This window comes from Varanus komodoensis, unplaced genomic scaffold (assembly GCF_004798865.1).
Source record: "Varanus komodoensis strain SLA01 unplaced genomic scaffold, ASM479886v1 scaffold21, whole genome shotgun sequence".
Classification (NCBI taxonomy): domain Eukaryota; kingdom Metazoa; phylum Chordata; class Lepidosauria; order Squamata; family Varanidae; genus Varanus; species Varanus komodoensis.
Genome location: NW_025335589.1, coordinates 7,976,888 through 7,996,771, shown reverse-complemented (window position 1 = coordinate 7,996,771; position 19,884 = coordinate 7,976,888). Strand labels below are relative to the sequence as shown.

Below are 19,884 nucleotides of genomic sequence, written 5' to 3'. Positions count from 1 at the left end.
GTTAATATAAACTGAAGTTCTATTCAGCTTCTGCCTGTTTGTTCTCAAATAGGTATGACCACAGTTGATGCTATCAGAAACCACTGAAAGGTCCAGGAATATTCATATAGTCATAGCAAATTATTTTTATGCCACATATTGCATAACATATTGTCTCAGGATAGTTCACAGAACTGCTTAAAAGCAAACAGTTACAATCAGTATAATTACAACATTAAGATGAGTAGGTTAACAATGACACAGTTGTAAGATCACAGTGGTAAGTTCACAATAGTAAGATAAAATCATATTAAATAATTCACTGAACAGTTCATGTTAAGAGACTTAACAATAAGACAGTTATTTCATCTACATCAAACTCACAAATAAAAAAGGGAAAGAAAATAAACAAGGCACTTCAAACAGGCCATCCACAAGCAGAATAAGGCAACCCTTCCTTCACCAGGGTCCCATGTCTTGACCCAAGAAATAGCACCCTCTGCTAACTCCACTTCTGGCCATCACTTAAAACACCTCTCCTGGGCAAAAGTCGCCAGGCTGTCCTTGAAACAACACAATACCTTCATACATCACAAAAAAAGCAACCCTTGTATGATGGCTTATAGGACTGAGGATATGGCAAAGCAGGGAGAAATACCCAAGCCCTGCTGGCAAGCACAGACTCTCTCTTTACAGTCCCTCCTGTCAGCAGCTTCCTTACAAACAAGTCAATTTCTATTTCAAAACTAGGCTGTTGTCCAAAGTCAAAATCAAAGCTTGCACTATTCCTGAGCAGCACCATGGATTTTTGTCAGTGATGACACCAGTTTTTCTAGGTTTGCTACTTAACAAGAGGAAATATTAGGATTCATGTTCTATTAAAGAAATCTTGGTTTATTTTTCTATTGCTTATATTTGCATATGAGTAAACACCAAGCATCCAATATTATCCAGACTTCAGTTCTTGATCTCTGATCTAACATAGACATTTATGAAAAGGGGAGAGGAAAGAATTGTACTTCTCTAAATCTATATTGGAAGATTAAGAACTACATGGGAGGTGGCTTGAAGACCTTAAATAGAAAGAGAAATAAGAATTTTTTCCTTCCCCTACTTGCCTTTGCAAAGCTTCATTGGATCAAAGACCTTTCCAGGACCTGAAAGTCTCTTGAGCAAATGGAAGGAATACTAGTAGACACAACCCATAGATTCTGAAGAAAAAAAAACCATGCTTACAAACAACAACAAAAAGCCACACATGTTGTAGTAGACATCATCTTAGAAAGAGGCGCTGTCACCTAAGTGAGAAAAAAGGGAAATGGGGATTGGTATCTACATTTCTTGTAATTGTTTTTTAAAGAAACAAAACAAATAATCTGCTGTTAAATTAATCAGGGGGCGGTGTGTGTTTTTTTTTTAGTAGATTAAGGTTCAATCCTATGCTTATATTTGACAGAATTAAGTCCTTTGAATCCCAGCATCCCTCAGCCAACCGTGTAGGATTTGTTTCAGTCTATATGCATAGAATTGTGCCTTAAACAGTAATTATTTGATTAGCCAAGGCCTAAGTAGAATGTATCAATGTAGAACTGTTCACTTTGTTTTCTACCAGTATTTCTAACAGCATATGTCAATCATTTTTAATGTCTGATTCCCAAAGAACTGAGTTAGAAAGTTTTTACATTGGTTGGATTATGTGTCTGTTAAATTCCTTTTTGAAAATAAAATTGTATCAGATTGAATGACCAGAGAAAACACAGACAGGTATGCACGAAGCCAAGGTACTCTGTCCAGCTTTTTTCTTCACTTAATGAGGGACCAAAAACCATCTCCAAATTTTGGATTAATCTTTAAGGGCCTGCAGTACTTTTGGGTAGGATATTTACATTTTGATGAAATGGCTGAAGAGACTTTTGTTCTTTTAAAACTTAAAAAACCTTCTAAGCTTCCACTCCAAGATTCCATTGGTTACAGTTCAGTTTGCAAATACCTACCAGAATTACTCATATGGGTGATGCTACATCATGGCAAAACTTTGCTTCTTTAGCTAAAGAAAAAAAAAAAAAAACCTCTCACTTACCACACACTGAAATGTACATTGACGCTTCCACCTGAAAGTGTTGTGACTCCTACCTGCCTGTCCCACCCTGAAATACCTAGTGCCTCGCCTAGCTTCATGAACAATGAAGGCAAGGGGAAATTCTGCCTTGCCCAAGTTATACCATTCAGTGATAACATGCAATGGTGCCATGTGAATGGAAATTCAATGTCCTTTACAGTTCAGCAACATCATAGGAAGGGAAAGGGAAATAAATTATTTCGAAGAGCAAATGAAGAGAAAATAGCAACAAGAGAAAGTAATAACAAGAAATCATGAATTATTGTCATAGCCTAAAGAAATTATAATTTTGAATGTAGGTAATGTATGGAGGAAAAGCAACACAAAGAGAACAAACAGTGGAAGACAGTGTCTTCTTTTTTGTGTTTTGTTGGTAGCACCATCAATTTTTATTTGATCTTTCTTCAAGCATGTCTTTCAATCCAGCAGCACTTCTGTGGCACAACAAAGAATACTTTGTATGGATATGGGGTTCCAGACGCAAATCTTGCTCAGTCAGGAAAGCTTTTCACTGGGTGGCTTTAGTCCCTGTACTGCCTCTCAGCTGAACCTACCTTGTAGAGATTGTTGTAAGAATAAAACGGACAAGGATGTAGGCCAGCATTCACCAGGTTCAAAGAAAATGAGATACTTAAGCTCAAATATATAAAAAATGAGTGATCATATTTGACAAACAAGCAGATTTTCTAGATCTTCCCCTTTTAGTTTTGGCTGTCCATCAGTTTGAAGCCAAGAGCATTATAGTATAGAAAGTTTGCATAGCTCTTATACTGGTCAAGCTAAATCTTGTTTAGATGTATACATGTAGCAGTGATTTTTGTCTGTTGTTTGGTGATTGATAAAAGTAGCTTTAAGTGGCTTGTTTAATATGATTTATTATTGGCATTTATATATTGCTGTGTTTGCTAAAAGTTCATTGAGGCAGTATAGAACGATTTAAACCAATACAACCCTAAAACATTAAAATTAAAATCAAAAAGTAGTTAAGGGCTTTTGTTAAATCTCAGTATGTACAACATTTGCCATCATTATACTTGAAATGTCTCAAAAATTCTCATTGTTTTCAGTAACAACTGTGGACACTATTCCATCCTTTCCCTCATTTTGACTTTCACATCCCCCTCTACCTCCTTCCCATTCCATTTTATAGTCCTTTTCAGACATAAACATTAAGGGGAAGCAATTTTGATTTCATTTCTGAGTGGTGCTGCAAAGAAAAGTAACAAACATCTGTTTTTGCCTTAACTGCATCCATATGTTCAAACTTTCTAATACTGGTCTCTGAAGAAATTTACAGCCCTATTTGGTGGGCACTGCATGCTATTGAATTAACTTTTTTTCACAGTTAAAACAGAGCAGAGTTTAATGTGTGCCAAGGCTCAACTAGACTCATCCCTGGTTGCTGTTTTTAACATTAGGGCTAAATCCAGAAATAAAGGAAGTAACTCAGAATTGTTCCTGATCATGTACAGAGTTCCTTTGCCTCATAATCACTAATCAATTGAATCCACATGTTTTGCATTAAAGGATAAACTTTCAGAGCAGATGGTATGGCTCCTGGGCAGACTTGGGACCCCTACACTTCTCTTCTTATAAACTGAGTATTGGAATAGTTAATATGTTCAGAAACTGGAGCTACACATTCAATTAAAAGCTAAGTTCCTCCCAGGAAAGTCTGCTTTTCTCCAGGCTCTGGGGAGTCTGCCAGAGATAGGAGAAGCAGATAAATCATTTGACATTACCAAATAATCAACTGAGTGTGTGTGTGTGTGTGTATACTATTGCCAGCATAAGTGATCCATATTTAATCATTAGTCTCTTTACACATTTTTCAGTCTAATGTGCGTAAAATGTTATATACCATTTGCAGAAAAAGTAATAATGGAATGTGGAAAGGACTAACTTAGGCAGCGTTGTTACATCCTGTACTTTAAGCCAGACCATGGAAGTTAGTTCAACATCTGTTCTGTTATCATTACAAAATGGGTTCCCCATTCATGCTTCACATCATTGACTGTTGTGGGCACTGACATGCATAGACAGCATAAAACTACTTGAGGTATGTTGGAGTTGGGAGAGCTAGATTTGACATAGGAGGAAAAGGAATTAGCACAGGGCTGCCATTTTGGAAGCAGTCCCATGTTGTCTGAAACATGTAGTTGTACCCTTGTGTTGGAAAAGCAAAAGAGGTTCTTATGGCCTTCATCTTTGTACATGTAACCTTAGGTGTTAAGGAAATTCACAGAAGGAAAGTTTCTTGCCTTATCCCCCATAGCCACCAGCAGCCCTAAAAGACGGTTTCTTTGGAGTCAGGAGCCCATACAGAATAAACTGGAAGGAGAATGGGAACTGGGCTTCTGAGAGTACAGGGAAATGACTCAAATCAGACTGGGTTCTTAAATTAACCTAAGAAAGTCTACAGAAGGAAAATTCCCCATTTACTTTTCTGCTGAATCCTATCTTCAGGATGTCCCCTTCATCCTCTGGAGAGCCTTTTTTGGTGCTTCAGCTAGTTGCAGTGGGGAAGAAGGAATGAGTAACTTCCTTTCCATGAACTTGTTTACATTCACATATTTTAGGATACAAGTCACTAGTGTCCCATGACTGGGTTATTTCCAAATGTGCCTTCTTAGCCTGCTTAGTACTGCTCCCCCAAATCTTTTGGTTTCACTTGGAGAGACCACCCACATTGGGTTGGAACTGTCACAGTCATTTAGTGTAATAATTTAATTTCCCAATGTAAGCAAATCATTAAAACAAATTTTAAAAATTGCTGTGATGGTGCTGTGTATGAACCTTTATCTGGAGCTCTTATGTAAGGCCCCTAAATGAATGGGTTAGATCCAAGTAGCCTAACTGCACACACAATTGCAACCTTAGACTAATTTTGTATAATGGCAAGAAATGGGAATCCACATGTATCACTGTATCACAAAATTATGGTTTTAATGCATTAGGTATCATTAATTAAACCCAATTTTATTTAAAAAGGGCAGAATCCTATGCCTGTTTAGAGAGGGAAAAAAAGTCTTACAGTTCTCAGCATTCTCCAGCCAATATGTCCCCAGACAGCCTACATGACTTCTGTAAAAAATATCCAAATGGAAGTGATTTAAATTTTGATGGAACATTTTTATTACATGATATGGTAGAAACATCTTCCATTTTATATAAGTAATTCTGCTGAATAGTAGTGTTTCCTTTTTCTGCTTGGGGTAGGCTGAAAGCCAAGCCTCAGTGCCTACTTTGAGGTACTCAAATCAATGTTTAATTTTTCTTAATACATGCAAAATATTAACTTTTTTGCCTTTCTTCATATGAAGTAGAATAAGCAAGTTGCAAACAAATAAAAACGGAGCCTATAAGGAGAGTTCCTGATTGTAATAGCTAGTCTCTGTTTAACATCACAGAACAGAAGGAAGTTTTGCAGTTTCTCATGGAAATAGCATTGAGAGTACTAAAAAGATTACCTCATCCTTAATACCAGTGCCAAGCACTTAGCCCCACTGTGTGCACACGGGCTTCATTTTCAAGATGAAAAAAAAACCAGAAGTGTGGAATGACATTTTCAGGTGACAGTTATGGTTCTATTGCCTGTAATTAACACCTCTTAACATGCAAACCTTTGTATGTCTTTTCCAGGCTGTCGAAGCTCAAATCCGAAGTTTTGGACAGACACCTTCTCAACTGCTCATAGAGCCACATCCTCCAAGAAGCTCTGCTATGCAGGTGGTAAGCAGAACATTAATTCTTTGTGAATAGTCTGCTTTTAATTCTCTCTCTTTCTCACACATGGATGCACACCTACTCACACACACAGTATAGTTCTTTTTCCTAAATGATATAACATGTATTTTTTTTCTGTACACTTAAATCAGGTATCAAACAAGGTTCATGTTCAAAGTGAAATCCAATACAATGCTAAATCAAGGTGGAAGTGGCAAATGGGTGGAAGGTAACACGCTTGCTTTCTTCTACATCGCCACACAAATTACCCAGGACATTACAAGTCGGGTATATATATTCAGATCAGTGATAGATTTGCCATTTTATTACTGGATGTGGAAAGTATCCAATGTGTGCATGGGTTTTTTTTAATGAAGTGTCACATATTACATATGTTTCTGTCTTGAGTGTGCTCACAGATATTTGCCTGGTATTTAGATCTATTTTTAGTATATAATCTGCAAATACAAATTTCTGTTACTCTAGGATAATGGGTGCTTTGAAATATATAACAAGTCAAGAGTATTTGAGCCACAATTTTTCTATATATTGGATTAAGAGATGGCAAATACTTTTGTAAAACGTTTTTAACATTTAGTTCCTGGTAATTAGTTGCACTTATACAAAGCAGAAAATGAAGAAAGAGATGGGCTAAACTGAAGAGAAAATGTGTATATCTTCTGAGGTTTTGGTGGGAAGCAAAAAACACAAGATGGGTTTCCAAAACTGAATCCTAGTTACTGCTAGTCATCTTGGTCAGAATCACACAGAAAATTAAGCTTGTTTAGGCCTGTTAAGTCTGTTGGATTCAAACCATTCTCAGTTGCAAAGTTACTCAGATTGCAGCATCACACAGGTAAACACTTTGGTATGAATGCACCAATAATGTATGAGATGAAAATACTGTCTGTTTGCAAAATAATATGAGAATCTAGAAACTGATTCAAGGATTGTCTTTTTAAAATTTCAAAAGTAAGGACTGATTTCACACATTGTTTTCTTATTTACAGACTACATAGATTTCTCTTTTCCCTCTCACTCCTTCTCTCTCTCATATATGTGAACACATGTACTGTACCAAATAGTAGTGAGATTTTGTTAGTGCTGTGCACTTTACAGCTTTTACAGAAGGCGCATATGTGATTGGATGTCTTTAAAAAGGTACATGCACATAATCAGTTTTACATTAAGATTCACACATTTTACTTTCCCAGCAATTGTTGGTTGCTAGCCCAGGTGCCATTTTATAGATATATGTGAACAACAGAATTTGAGTACAAGTGCCACTCCCCCTTGCCTCCTTGGCAAAAAGTCCCCTGTCTTTCCAGATGCATTAGTACTTTGGCTTTCTCCATTACAAAATCAAACATTTTACCACCATAATGATTGGGGTAATCACTAAAAGTTTCAATGTGTTCTTTCTGGGTTATGTGGGGAGAAGAAATTAAAGGCACCATGGGCTGTGTTAAGTGCACAAGCCATAATATGCACCAGGTGTAGTAATTAGCAGTCACATGAAGGCTGCCTATTTGTCTGGTTTGGCTGCTGTTGCTGTATCCCCTTGTGTTTTCACACCATCAGATAGCTGGATTTAATTGAGGCCACATCAGATGAGGCATTACTGACACCTTTAATTGAATGAGCATCCAGGGAGGATTAACTCATAATATTGATTGGCTTTTAGCCACTTGCTCAAAAGGGTGTCTGGGTAGCTTATTAGTTGTTTTTATTTACACCTTTATACAAAGACTGTAAATAGGAATTCATAGTGCAATATGTTTTTCTAACTACTCTAAATAACTTTTTTAAAAGGAGTGATAATAAAAATGCAAATACACTTAATTTTTTATTAGTTCTATATAACAATATGTTAACTGTGCACTTTATAACATAAAATGTTATATGTATTAACATTTGTGTGCAAGTATTTTAATGTTGTTGATGACAAATGAGCAAAAACCATTACCAGTGTATTCAAATCCATAAAGATACTTTTTTATTAAGAATTAGTTATTCAGCCGTATTTGCAGGTAATAGTAACAGACCATGAAGTAAAAGCTCCACATAAAATATCAATTTCATTCAGCAAACTCTACCTAATTGACAAACCGTTCTTTGATTGGTATAACGATTACATGGTATCAACAAAAAACACAAAATATGAGTGCCACTTTTGTTGCAATAGTATAACCTAGAGACTGCAAGCATATACTTTCAGAAAAGTAATTTAAATTTGATTTCCTACTTCAGGTCATTACCTATTTTTGAAGTAAATTGCATTGACCTGATAATAATATTACATAAATCTCAAAGCACCCATTCTCTTAGTATAATTTATTCTAGAATTTATTCTAATTACTTTCATAGTCTTATTTCATCTTTATCCAGTGTCATATTATTTTGTGTGTGCTTTCAAACATTTTGTTTTACTGGAGTCCTGGTTGCAATCTTTTTAACTACCTTCACTGACAGCAAATTTTAAAGGTGTGCATATTATTGTGCTGCATCCTTACTAAGTGAGGTCTCATTGAAATAAATAGGATAATATAGTCAATGTTTCTCTTAAGTACTATCGATTTTAGTGTGAACTAAGTGCAACTAAAGTAGAGAAGTTCGACCCACTAACATCAAGCTTTCATTTATTCTTCAAAACTTAGTGGTATAGGCTTGAATTTGAACTTACAGAACATTCTCACAGGTTGAACAGAAGAGGTGGATTTCACAATTTCCCCTTCCTCTTGGAGCCCCATATATGCTTTGAAATGTGTTCCAGAAGTTTGAAAGATCCTCTAGAGCAGCATTAGAGTTGGGAAAGCAGAAAATCACCCAAAGCAATGTCTTCCTCCTCTCCTAATGTGGATAAAAGTCACTTCAGCTTATGGAAGGGCAACAATATGTAGAGATGGAGCCTGTTTCTCTCAAAACACAGCATTCCTAGTTAGAAAATTAATACTCAGAGCGTGAACTAGATGAAGAATTGGGGTTGGAATGTGGCAAGGAAATGTCAAGGTTCGTGAGCAAGATTTGTCAGAGAGATGATCAGATCCAAACCTTGGGTTTATTTACATTTCTTTACATTCTTGATATACTGAACAGAAAGGTCTGAGGTGAGGGATGTGAATTCATTAATTCAGTGAGCCAGTTTCAAACCAAACAGGTGGACCAATTAAGTAAGATTCAGCATTCCCAGTGTCTGGCTCACAAGCAGCACAAATTTCCCTTAGGATGGAAAAAGCTTTTCTGGGAAGGAATAGGTGAGAGGGTCTTCAATTTGGAATCAGCTTTTCACATGGGCAAGAACAACTCCCACAAACAGGAAAGAATAGTACTTTGATGCTACTTGAGAACAAGCCTGTCTAGCTTAAATAGAGTGCTATTCTTCAAAAGACTTTGATTTAAAGCTTCTGCAAAGGGAAAGCAGGAGAGATGTGCTCACAAAATTCAGGATTCAAACCATCTTATTTAAAGATAGTTGAATGGTGTCTAAAGATATGTGTGTTAGAGGTTTTTACTATTGTGTTGTATTTTGAGTGGGAACAATGGAAAAATAAAATCTGTATTGCTATTTCTAAGTGAATTCTGGAGGTATATGCTCATATTGTACATATATTGCCTATTTATTTTGTGTTTTCTATCTCTAATTTGCAATCAAGTTGATTATGAGCTTTTAATGCAGCTTCTAAAGTTCTGAACAAGGCAGGAATTCTTTCTGCTTAAATTTATTTATTTCTTTATTGGGGCTTGCTTTTCTTTTAGCACTTCCTCTGTTGGTGTGAAACCTAAACCTTTTGGCAAGTCACAGGCAACTGGAAACGTTTTAATAGGCTTAGTGATGGCCAGCTACATATGTTGGCTTTAGATGTTTTCATGCTCTGCATGCAATTAAGAACAAACATCAAGGTGTTCACTGAAATGATAGTTTCCATGGACCTGTCAAAAATTACTGCACTGGCACTCATTTGCTGCTGCTATCGGTTCTTGCTTTTTTTAATTGGGTCTTCCTTCTCTTGTCCTGTCCTTTCTTTCCCATCTCCTTTGCCTTTTTCCCATGTGGTTGGGGTCTTGTTGTGCCGACTCAACAGTATCTCCTCCTGCAGAGTCCATTGATGTTCACAGACCAAGCTCAACAGGATGTCATCATGGTCCTAAAATTTCCATCCAACTCCCCAGTAACGCATGTAGCAGCCAACACCCAGCCTAGTCTGGCAAATCCTGCTGTGATTACTGTCACTGCTAACCGACTGTTCGCTATGAATAAGTGGCACAACCTTCCTGGTAAGTCTGAAGATATTAACACCTAAAGAATGTGTGTGACCCGTAGGCATGTTCATGGCCCAGGCTTCCTTGTTTGTCCATAATGGGCTGGATCTTTAAAATCCCAAATGGAGTTCTGCTAGAAATACGGGATTTTTTGTTGAGCTTGCACATTGTGCCTCCAGAAAAGCCAGTCCTGAGAATAGGAGGACCCCTGGGAGCTAGTGAAGAATAAGTTCACTAGCTCCAACTAGTGAACTACAGTAGGGTAGTGTAGTTGGAGAAAACTGGCAAATGTCAGGAACACAATGAGCTCTTTGGATCCAGCCCACTACGTTCCAGAATGCCTGTCTTAGCTGCATATTCTACTAATTAATCTCTTACGTTTCAGGCTCTGTTAACAGTAATTTCAGAAAGGTATTTTGAAACAATTTTTCAGTAATGTCATGAAATAATGTGATAGAATGCAAAGCCACCTCTTTATGATAATAAAATGATGTAAGAACTCATCAAGATTTCTACCTTGTTCTTTAGAATAAATAGCCTTTACAAATCAGGGCATAGCTGACAAGTTACTAAGAAATATGATCTGATTCAGTCTTGGCTTTAAGCTCTTTTATAACAAGTTTTATCAAGAAATTGGTTGTCCTTTGAGGACCTGACTGGATAGACATTACTTTTTAAGTATTTCTGAAATCAAATCCAGGAACAATATTTGCACCCTGAATCCTAATTCTCTACCTTGCAGGAAGAACTGCAGAACTGTTGTCTGATGGCTTCTATCGTCATTGGTTCCCACTGTCTATTTGAATTTGTTTTTATTCCATAAACAATACAAGAGTCTTTCTGCCTCCTCACTTAAAGAAAGCTCTATGTAAAGAAACAGGATCTCTTTTTAGACTCTATGTTTGATCCCTATGAATTTCTGCATCTCCTTTCTCTTTTTGCTTGTTATAGCAAAGGGTTTCCTCCAATTTTCTGAACATTATGACAGAAAACAAGCAGCCATGCACACCTTGGTAACTTACTATGAAATGTATCTGAAAGCTTTGTTAAGCTTTTTATTTCCAATGCTGTATCAAATGATTATGGCAATTGCACCACATAGTCATAGGGAGAAGTGGAATGTCTTTCCAGTTGGCAGGATGCTGGAGAGAACTAGTTTACCTTGTGGACACATGTATAACTGGGCAGGATACCATTTGGTAAAAGATGGTCTGCATGCATCCCACATCTCTAGCTGCTTTCTGCCATACTGCTCCCTGGAGTGGTCTTTTTCTGCAACATGAAATTCACCTGCAAGATACTGCCTGCTACCCAGTAACCCTTCATTACCCCTTTTTATTCTTGATCTCCCTTCTTTGCTGTTCAGATTATAAACCCACAATTTCAAAAATGTTTCAAAAATGTAAGGACAGTGAGGCATCTAACATGAGCTATATGTAGTCAAGTACAATTGTATGCCAGCTTCATTCTGCTTAACCAGTTTTACAGCCAAAAATAGCTTTATGCCCATATAGGCTAGAAACTTAAAATGTGTTGTCATTAATTCAGATTTTACTGATGCAAGACTTTTGAATTCCATAAGAAATGTGTAATCATTCCAGCAATGCTGCTTTTATAATAAGCATATGCTTTGCAAAATACATGTGAAAATGTGAGATACTGCACATGTGATTTTTATTATGTTAGTTTCCATTTCCGGAAGCTTTCACTGACATTTTGAAGTGAAGGCTCTGGGAAAAAAGTAATGTGTTTAGCATCAGCAAAACAAAAATGTTTCAGGTACAAAAATTGTTCATACATCTACATAAAACATTGCAGTCCAGAAATGTATGCACTGTTTAGATGATGGATGAAATATTTGATGCCATGTGATCCAGAAATTCCTTTCTCATTGTTATAAAAATAATATTTTAAAACTTTAACAAGTCCTTTGTGCTGTGCTGTTCAAAGTATTTTTCCCATAGTCAGCAGATGGTTGTCACATTTTGTTTTCAGTGCTCTTTACCACTTAATTTTGTTTTGTTGCAACATGAGAGCCTGCCGGTCAAGCATCTGCTCTAGCTTATGGGCCAGAGCTGGAACCTCTGACGATGGCACACATTGAGAATAACAATAATCTAAAATACATGTAATAAGCAGTCCTTAAAAGCACCTGGGTTTGGTTTTTTTTTGGTTGATGGTGTTCAATAAATGGAAGAAACTTCTATTGTCCCTGTGAAGCAATGGCACATAGTATTTGATTTATAGGATATTGTGTTGTTTTAGTGCCTGAAAATAACACCATTTTTAAATCTTTTCTCGTACATTCTAGCTCATCAAGGTGCCGTACAGGACCAGCCATACCAGCTGCCAGTGGAAATCGATCCTCTCATAGGTCTGTCACTTCCTTCTCTCTTTGCGATTCATTAAGCTCTGTATGGTGGCCCTGAAGTGTAGATTACGGTTGTTTTTCACTTGCTGGTTGCTGGGAATGGAATTTTCCTGATAAACCATTTGCATGCAAATTGGAATGCAATGAGCTGTGGCTATGCTGGTATTTCATCAACTCCCCCTCATTGGTTTGCCTAATTTGAACAGGCCTAGGACGTGTGTCAGTGAAAATTAATATGGATGCCGTAATAATGTGTGATTGAGAATGCGCATGAAGTACTGTCAGGATAATATTGGGTCTTTTCATCACTCAGACTTGTTGATGAGCAAGAGCGAGGCATGTTATGATGAATTGGTGCACCAGTAATGCGGTGGAGCTCCTTTGCTGAAGAAATTTTCATAATAACAGTGGGATTCTTAACACCACCGTGTTGCAAAAAATAAAACTGTGGTGGCAGAATTTCATCATTAAGGGAGATCAATCCTTTCTTCACAGGCCTGCTGTTCGGGCTGAGGAAATGAATGTGTAATTGCAGAGCAGTTCCAAAGTTGAAATATATTGCTCAGGCATTTTTAGTGTTAAGATATTAGTATTCATTTTTCTAGAATATGGCAGACTTCAGAATCAGAGAAGCAGGAAGATGGGTTCTTAGCTAGATGAATCTTTATAATGTTTTCTATTTGCAAGTGGCTTATTATGGTGGTACTCCTTGTGTTGCCAAGAAAAAAGGTGGGCAAGCTTCTTTGTAAACCTTTTTAATGCATTTGTAGTATGACCATCATACTTAAGTACAACTTTCGGATTAGTATATATCACAATGTTGGAAGGTGTTGTGCTGCAGTTTTCAAATATAAAATTGCTCATATTTAACTTGTCAAGAGCACTACAATTTAGTTTCATAACCCTTTCAAAATTCATCTATACTTCTATTTATCAGAGTAGCCTTTTATGTGATCTTTAGTTCCTGAATATGAATGAAGCATTATAGTTAATTTTAAGAACCAACTGCAGTGCTACAAAATATTGTATATTATTTTATATAGCCAGGTCATACGTGAATATCAATTTAACTAGCATGGCAGAATGAATAATTTATGAGATTATTGGTAACTGATTTTAGTATATTTATAGTAAGAGAACCATGTGGCTATTCCATTTATGTTCACTTTTAAACCTTTCAGGCATTGGTCTATGGAATTTCTTGGTGCAAGGTAGAGGTAGTTCTGAGTTCCGATGTTTGAATCCAAATACTGAAGAGCTGCACTTTGCTTTGTAGCATGCTACCTCTCAGATAAAAAACCTTATCATATTCTGCCTGTCGCCTAAGAGGTCTTAACCTGGCACTGAAATATTGGTGCAGGGCATGCCTCAATAAGAGGGGAGCCCTCAAGACGTCCCCTACCCCTTGTTGCTCCCTTCTCAGCCTCCCTAAGAATAGGCACCTGAGAGAGATTTAACTCATTAAAATAATCTTAAAATTTGACTTTTAATGATTTCCTCAAGGAACCTCATAGCTGAAAATTTGAACCACAAAACTAGTCCTTTGAACAATTTTATATTGCCTTTTTGAAGTGTGCTTTTTTAGTTATCTAAGGTGCAATCGTGTATATGTTTAAAGAGAAAACATTCTAAAACTCCAAGTGTACCCCTCCTGGCATGAGAACTTCCTGTTGTCTGAACATAATATTTTACCCTACTCCCTTTCTAGCTACCAAAAATATAGAGTGAATCTGAAAAGAAAGGCCAGTTCAAATCCCATTGCTAAACATTCTTGGTGTTAAAACATATGCTTATTCACACATAGAAGAAGCCATATACCACCCAGAGAGTTTGTAAACCACACAGAGAGCCCTCTGGGCTTTTAGGGTGGTATATAAATGCAAATACTAAATAATAATAAATAAATAGAAGGCACAAGCATGACCATATAAAACTGGCACAGTACAGAGATGTTGACTTATTTGGAAACATGAATATGAGCACTTTACTATGGTGCCTGGAATGTTACATCCTAAGTGGGAAAGGCACAAACCTACATATAACCCTGCAACACTGATGTTACATTGTTGTTGGTGTTATCTTCTGTACAGAGTTAATACCAACCTATGTCCTCAATCAGTGCCTCTGATGTCCTCAAGCAATGCCTCTGCATATCAAGACTGATGCTCATAGCAATGTGTATCTGCAAGAGTTATAACTCTCCTGGTTTATTTCATTGGATTAACATACACTATAGTTAAGTTTCCATATACTACTGGTGGCATTTAGGTATGTAGGTAGTGACTTACAGAATTTATTTCTTGAAATAACATGGACAAATGGTAGCAAAATAGTGGGGAAGAAATGGAAGACCCTAAAAATAACAGCAGCTCTAATTGATTTAACGGTAAGTGCATCAGTTTTGCAAGAAATTATACCTTCATTTGCAAGGATACTAAACTATGATCTTTTATCTCTCCTTTCCTTGCCCTTCTAGCCAGCAATACAGGTGTGCACAAGAGGCAGATCACTGATCTTCTAGACCAAAGTATTCAGGTCCATTCCCAGTGTTTTGTCATCACTTCAGATAATCGCTATATCTTGGTCTGCGGGTTTTGGGACAAAAGTTTCCGGGTGTATTCTACTGACGCAGGTAAAACACCAATCTCAATATAATGCTAGCCCCACACCCACCCACCCACCCACCCACCCACCGAAGACTCCGAAGAAGGATTTGCTTACTCTTGTTATTTCTGTGTACAACATACACCCTTCCAGTTTTTTTTATTAATTTATGCAGCAAATAAGCTTAGGCACATATGTAAACTTATTTTAACCTTTTAAAAAATGGAGAATATGGCTGGTTGATCTGTGTCCTCCAAATTATTCAATGTGGGGCACTTGGCATTTCCACAAATACCCCAGTTCCTTAGAATATCTACCTGGCAGTGTAGAGTGGAAGGGAAGGGAGAATCTATTCAGCTAGCACGCCGGTGGATAGACACAATTAGTCTTAGGCCTTTGTTTCGCCAAACCTATCTTGCCTCCTTCAACCTCCTTTTCAGGTTACAACTGTGTGACAGATTTAAAATATAAACCTATGATTTCCTTTCTGGTATGTTTGCAAGAAGTTTCCATATTGTTTAGTTCCATGGTTCCTCAGATACGTGATCAGGAATTCCTTCCATGTTTATATTTTTAGACATTTTTTCTTAAAAGGAGGCTTAAAACATAATCAGTGAAAAGTCAGTAATGATAGTGCATTGAATACTGCCAATCCTTTCAGTTTGAGTAGATTCAGAATGTATTCATGACCATGTGGTTTGAGTTGTATATAAGACATAAGTCTATTTTTTGAGAAAATGAATCTTTGAGGATCTCAGTTGATGGTAAGGGAGGCACAGTTCCCTTTGCCTCTGCAACTTCCATCTTCATTGCTTTCCCTCATTCCTGCTCTCCTACATTCCCACGGACAAACTTCTAGACAAAAGAATTTCATTGATAAAGACAAATCTTTAAAAATATGGATTCTGTAGATTCAATAGATTATTGAAAATGTTTTAAGCTTTTAAAATTGGTTTATCTAATCTAAATGGACAGTAATTTACAAGATCATGTTGTGGAACATGTGAACTAAATGCATACTTTAAATCATGCTTTAAAAACCCTTCAAAAGTGGAAGAATCATAGAGATTAAAAAAACTACCCCAAAAACATGCTGGCTACACTTTTATAGATCTTTCTTGGGCCATAATATTAAGCCTGGTCTATGCATATATCAGAATCCTCATTTCATTAAGGGGGTTATTTATTTATTTATTTATTTATTTATTTATTTATTTATTTAAAAGCTTTTCTATCCCATCCTTCACTGATATAGAATATATTTAATATACTGTATGCCAGTTTTTTATTGAAGTGGTATTGTATTGTCACTATTATTTTTATTGGTAAACTGTCTTGAGATTGCATTGAAATGGTATATTAATGTGTTAAATAAAATAAAATAAAAGGTCTCTAGTATTTCAGATTGTGGGTGGAAAATACCATTGGTGCATTCCTCCTTGGAGGAAATGGTTGCAAATTAAAAACAAAAAAGATTCTAGTTTATCTTGGAGAAATACTCTAGCCTAACCAGGTCCCAATTTTCCTAGCTTTTTACTGGCTTGAATATTTTTTAAATTAATGGTACATTAAAAATTGGATCATCCACCTACACTCTGATGTGGTATTGTCTTTGTACCTTTTCATCCCTCCCAGCTTTTTACTGCATGTTTAGCCCAGGGCTATGTCTTGAACATGGATGTGAGACTAGACATACTGGTCTATAATAATCTGGGATATAAAGATGTTGCTATTAAATGTGCCCTTGGACAAGTGTTTAATAACTATCAAAATGTGCTATTTGAGACACATGTTCTCAGTTGAAGTCTATTGACTAAATGTTGGGAGAAGAGTATAATGTCAAATCACTTTGCTTTCTAGTCTGAATCCATTATTAACAAGAAGTGTATGCATGTTTAAAAACAAAATTTTTATTTTTTACTGTTTTATTAATCCATGTGAAGGGATGCAGTCTTGTGCTTAACTCACTGTAACACATTGAGATTGACCATTGTGCTCTCATGTATTTTTTGTAAATGGTTAGCAAATGGTGATAGAAACATTATAGTAAACGTTCAGCAACACAATCCACACAGGCCCTCCCGAACAGCTCCTCAGAGGGTCCAGGGACCAGTGTGGGAGGAGGTGGCTAGAAAGCATTCTTGCACAGATAAAGCTTTCTCAGGGTACATTTTGGTGCATCAGGCAGAGAGCAGTAGGTGGCATCAGCCTCCTCCACTCAAGATGAAACGCAAAGTAGCCAAGCCTAGCTAAATCATTTTAACATATTTTCTATTTAGCAGGAAATTGCACAAGCACCTTTCCCCCTACCTGGCAGTAAAACAAACAACACACACACACACACACACACACACACTATAACAATTGAAAAAGCTAACCATTTCCTGCACTTTCAGGACACTCAAGGTCTGTCACCTTTGGCAGCTGCTTCAGTCTCCCTAATGGCAGAGCCAACCCTGTATATCCTGGATCCAAAAACCAATGGGTTAAATCCAAACTTTCATTCAACGGATTTCCACTGCTTTTGGAGGAAGGGGGCAGGGACATTATCCCCCCCCCACCCCACACACGCATTTGCCCTTTCCAGCCTCAGTAACACTTCTTATGCTGTTCCAGAAGTTTATGGCCCCTCCAAAGCAGTGCAGGAGATGGCTCAGGATTAGGGGAAGGGGGATTCTGAAAAATTGCCAGGCTGCCTCTTTCTTCCATGGGAAGCTTCCAATGGATTCTGATTCCCTATACAAATAAAAGGAGGGAAAGTATAGGTGCTATTGAATGTACATATATTCCTCTCTACTGGAAAAATAACAGAATACTGTGGCATTCCAGTTAAGACATTGTGAAGGCAAAGAATGACTGTGCATTATTGTTGCACATTCAAACATTCAGCACAAGTGCCCTGGTTAAGGATAAGGTAACTGACTGATAAACAATTAAAAATACAAAAGAAGTAAGTCTGTTTTTGTTTCTAAAAAGCTCACTCCATCTGCTGCATTTGTTTTTACCATGAAAGTATATTTGGTTGCAATTTTATATTATGTAACATAACCCCCCAAAATGTGCAAATAGGGTGGTGGAGTTGAACAGGAAAAGATGATGTGATCAGTAATAGGTAATGGCAAGCCATCACAAGTGTTGGATTCAATTCATACGCAAAAAGAACCTTTTACTTATTAGATTTCATTGTTGGGGGGAATGGATTGAAACAGGAAATACCTTGGACATAAATCATGCTTTCTGAGTAGAGCTTGTACAGCAGAGCCACAATAAAACCGTCTTGCAGTGGTGGATATTATTTGCAGACAGCTCTTTAGATTCTGTAGTGCAAAGTCTTGTGTCCGATTTTTTTTATTTGTAGTACGGCTGTCAAATAAAACATTAACTAGAAAATTTGTTCTGTCAAAAAAAGGATATCCTAGTGCATAGGGTGGTAATTGATATTATGATGTAAAGTGCTGAACTGGTATTAAAGCAAAAAAGTTGAAGCACTCTTATGAGATTATAAAAAAGTAATTGAACATAGAGAGGTGGGAGAGACACTTCTGATGGCTGAACAAGACTGAACGATTCCTTGAGCCCCCCTTCTGTTGGGAAAGGGCCACAGTTCATTGTAAAATTAGCACTTGAAAAACTGCCAATGAAGCTCTGGAGAGTGTTTGTTTTGTTGGACTGAACCTAAAGGCAGAGGCTAACTGAGATGGTAACCTCATGTGTTCACACCTCTCTGTGAATAAACATAGAATACCAATAGTGTGTGCCAATTAGGAAATAGAAGTAACAGTCTTGCAGCACCTGAAAGACTAACAGATTTATTGTAGTATAAGTTTTGTGTTTGTGTGTGTACCAGAACTCACAGAAAGTATGTGCATTAGTATTTGAATTAACAGAAACTGAGCAAACAATCAAAACAGTATCTTTCATGCTCCCAATTTAGGGAAATCTGGGCATAAGTAAAGCAGAGCTTTTACTGAAGTTCTTGAATGCCACTCCTTTGTACTACATTGGCAATAACTTTAAAAAGAATTCTGCAAGTCTGAAAAGTTATGCAACTGGTAGGGGTGCGGGGTATGAACAACAGTGAAAGCTGCAGCTGTACATGCCTTTGCAAGAAGCACTGCAATGAGACCTGTGCCTGCACTCTGAGAATGAGTAAGATAACCCAGGGTACAGTCCTTATTGCTTCTCTTGCTGGTCAAGGCCCTCTATATGTTTGATACTCTGTAATAGCAGGCATTTTGCTAGTCAGACATCTGCTGTTTTACTTTCAGAAGATATATCAAGTTCATACCAATACAAATTAAAAAGAGGAATCTGCACAAAATAATCTGCACAAAGGTTATTTTAAACAGTTGTTCCAAAGTTATTTTAATGTATTTGTGTGCCACCTCAGAGTATTTTTTCTATTTTGAAAGGCAACCCAGAAAGCTCTAATTAATAATGTAGTATAATCTTTTATACTAAGGATGCCTAAAAGGTTCAATTTCAATTGACAGACATGAGAATATTGTTGAGTGTTGATCAGTTTTAATCCCTAAAAGAAAATATGTCTAAAAGCGTGTACCTAGTGGAGAGAGAGTATAAACTCAAGTGCTTTTCAGACAGAAAGCTCCAGGTTCATTCCCTGGGATCTTGTGTTAGCATGTTTTTAGCTAGCAGTGCCGGAAAGGATCTCTGCTTGAAACCTTGGAGAGCCATGGTGATTTGGTGTCAGTGAAGGTTCACTGTGATCTGACTGCCATTTGGTGGCTCAGAATGAGGCAGCTTTGCTAATGTGTAGCAGTGCTCTATGTCTGCATTTATTTTTCTGATCATGTGTTTGCTATGG

At 37.0% G+C, this 19,884-nt stretch overlaps 2 protein-coding genes across 23 annotated transcripts in view; one reads left to right on the top strand and one right to left on the bottom strand.

Annotated features, from left to right (window-relative positions):
- Positions 1-19,884, bottom strand: part of DCLK2 (doublecortin like kinase 2) — a 273,637-nt gene that overhangs the window by 143,370 nt on the left and 110,383 nt on the right. The window contains exons 19-20 of one of the 10 annotated variants that reach the window (XM_044430964.1): positions 1,974-2,026; positions 1,216-1,277 (exon numbers count right to left, since the gene is read on the bottom strand). The exons of the other annotated variants lie outside the window; for them this stretch is intronic. The gene's annotated coding sequence lies outside the window, so the exon portion shown is untranslated. The remainder of the gene's footprint in view (positions 1-1,215; positions 1,278-1,973; positions 2,027-19,884) is intronic. 10 annotated transcript variants of the gene reach the window in all.
- Positions 1-19,884, top strand: part of LRBA (LPS responsive beige-like anchor protein) — a 435,651-nt gene that overhangs the window by 392,920 nt on the left and 22,847 nt on the right. For 12 of the 13 annotated variants that reach the window (XM_044430947.1, XM_044430950.1, XM_044430949.1 and 9 more), the window contains 4 exons: positions 5,741-5,830; positions 9,907-10,099; positions 12,396-12,458; positions 14,932-15,087. In XM_044430947.1, the coding sequence (XP_044286882.1) occupies positions 5,741-5,830; positions 9,907-10,099; positions 12,396-12,458; positions 14,932-15,087 (502 nt within the window). The remainder of the gene's footprint in view (positions 1-5,740; positions 5,831-9,906; positions 10,100-12,395; positions 12,459-14,931; positions 15,088-19,884) is intronic. The other variant, XM_044430957.1, reaches the window with a different exon arrangement.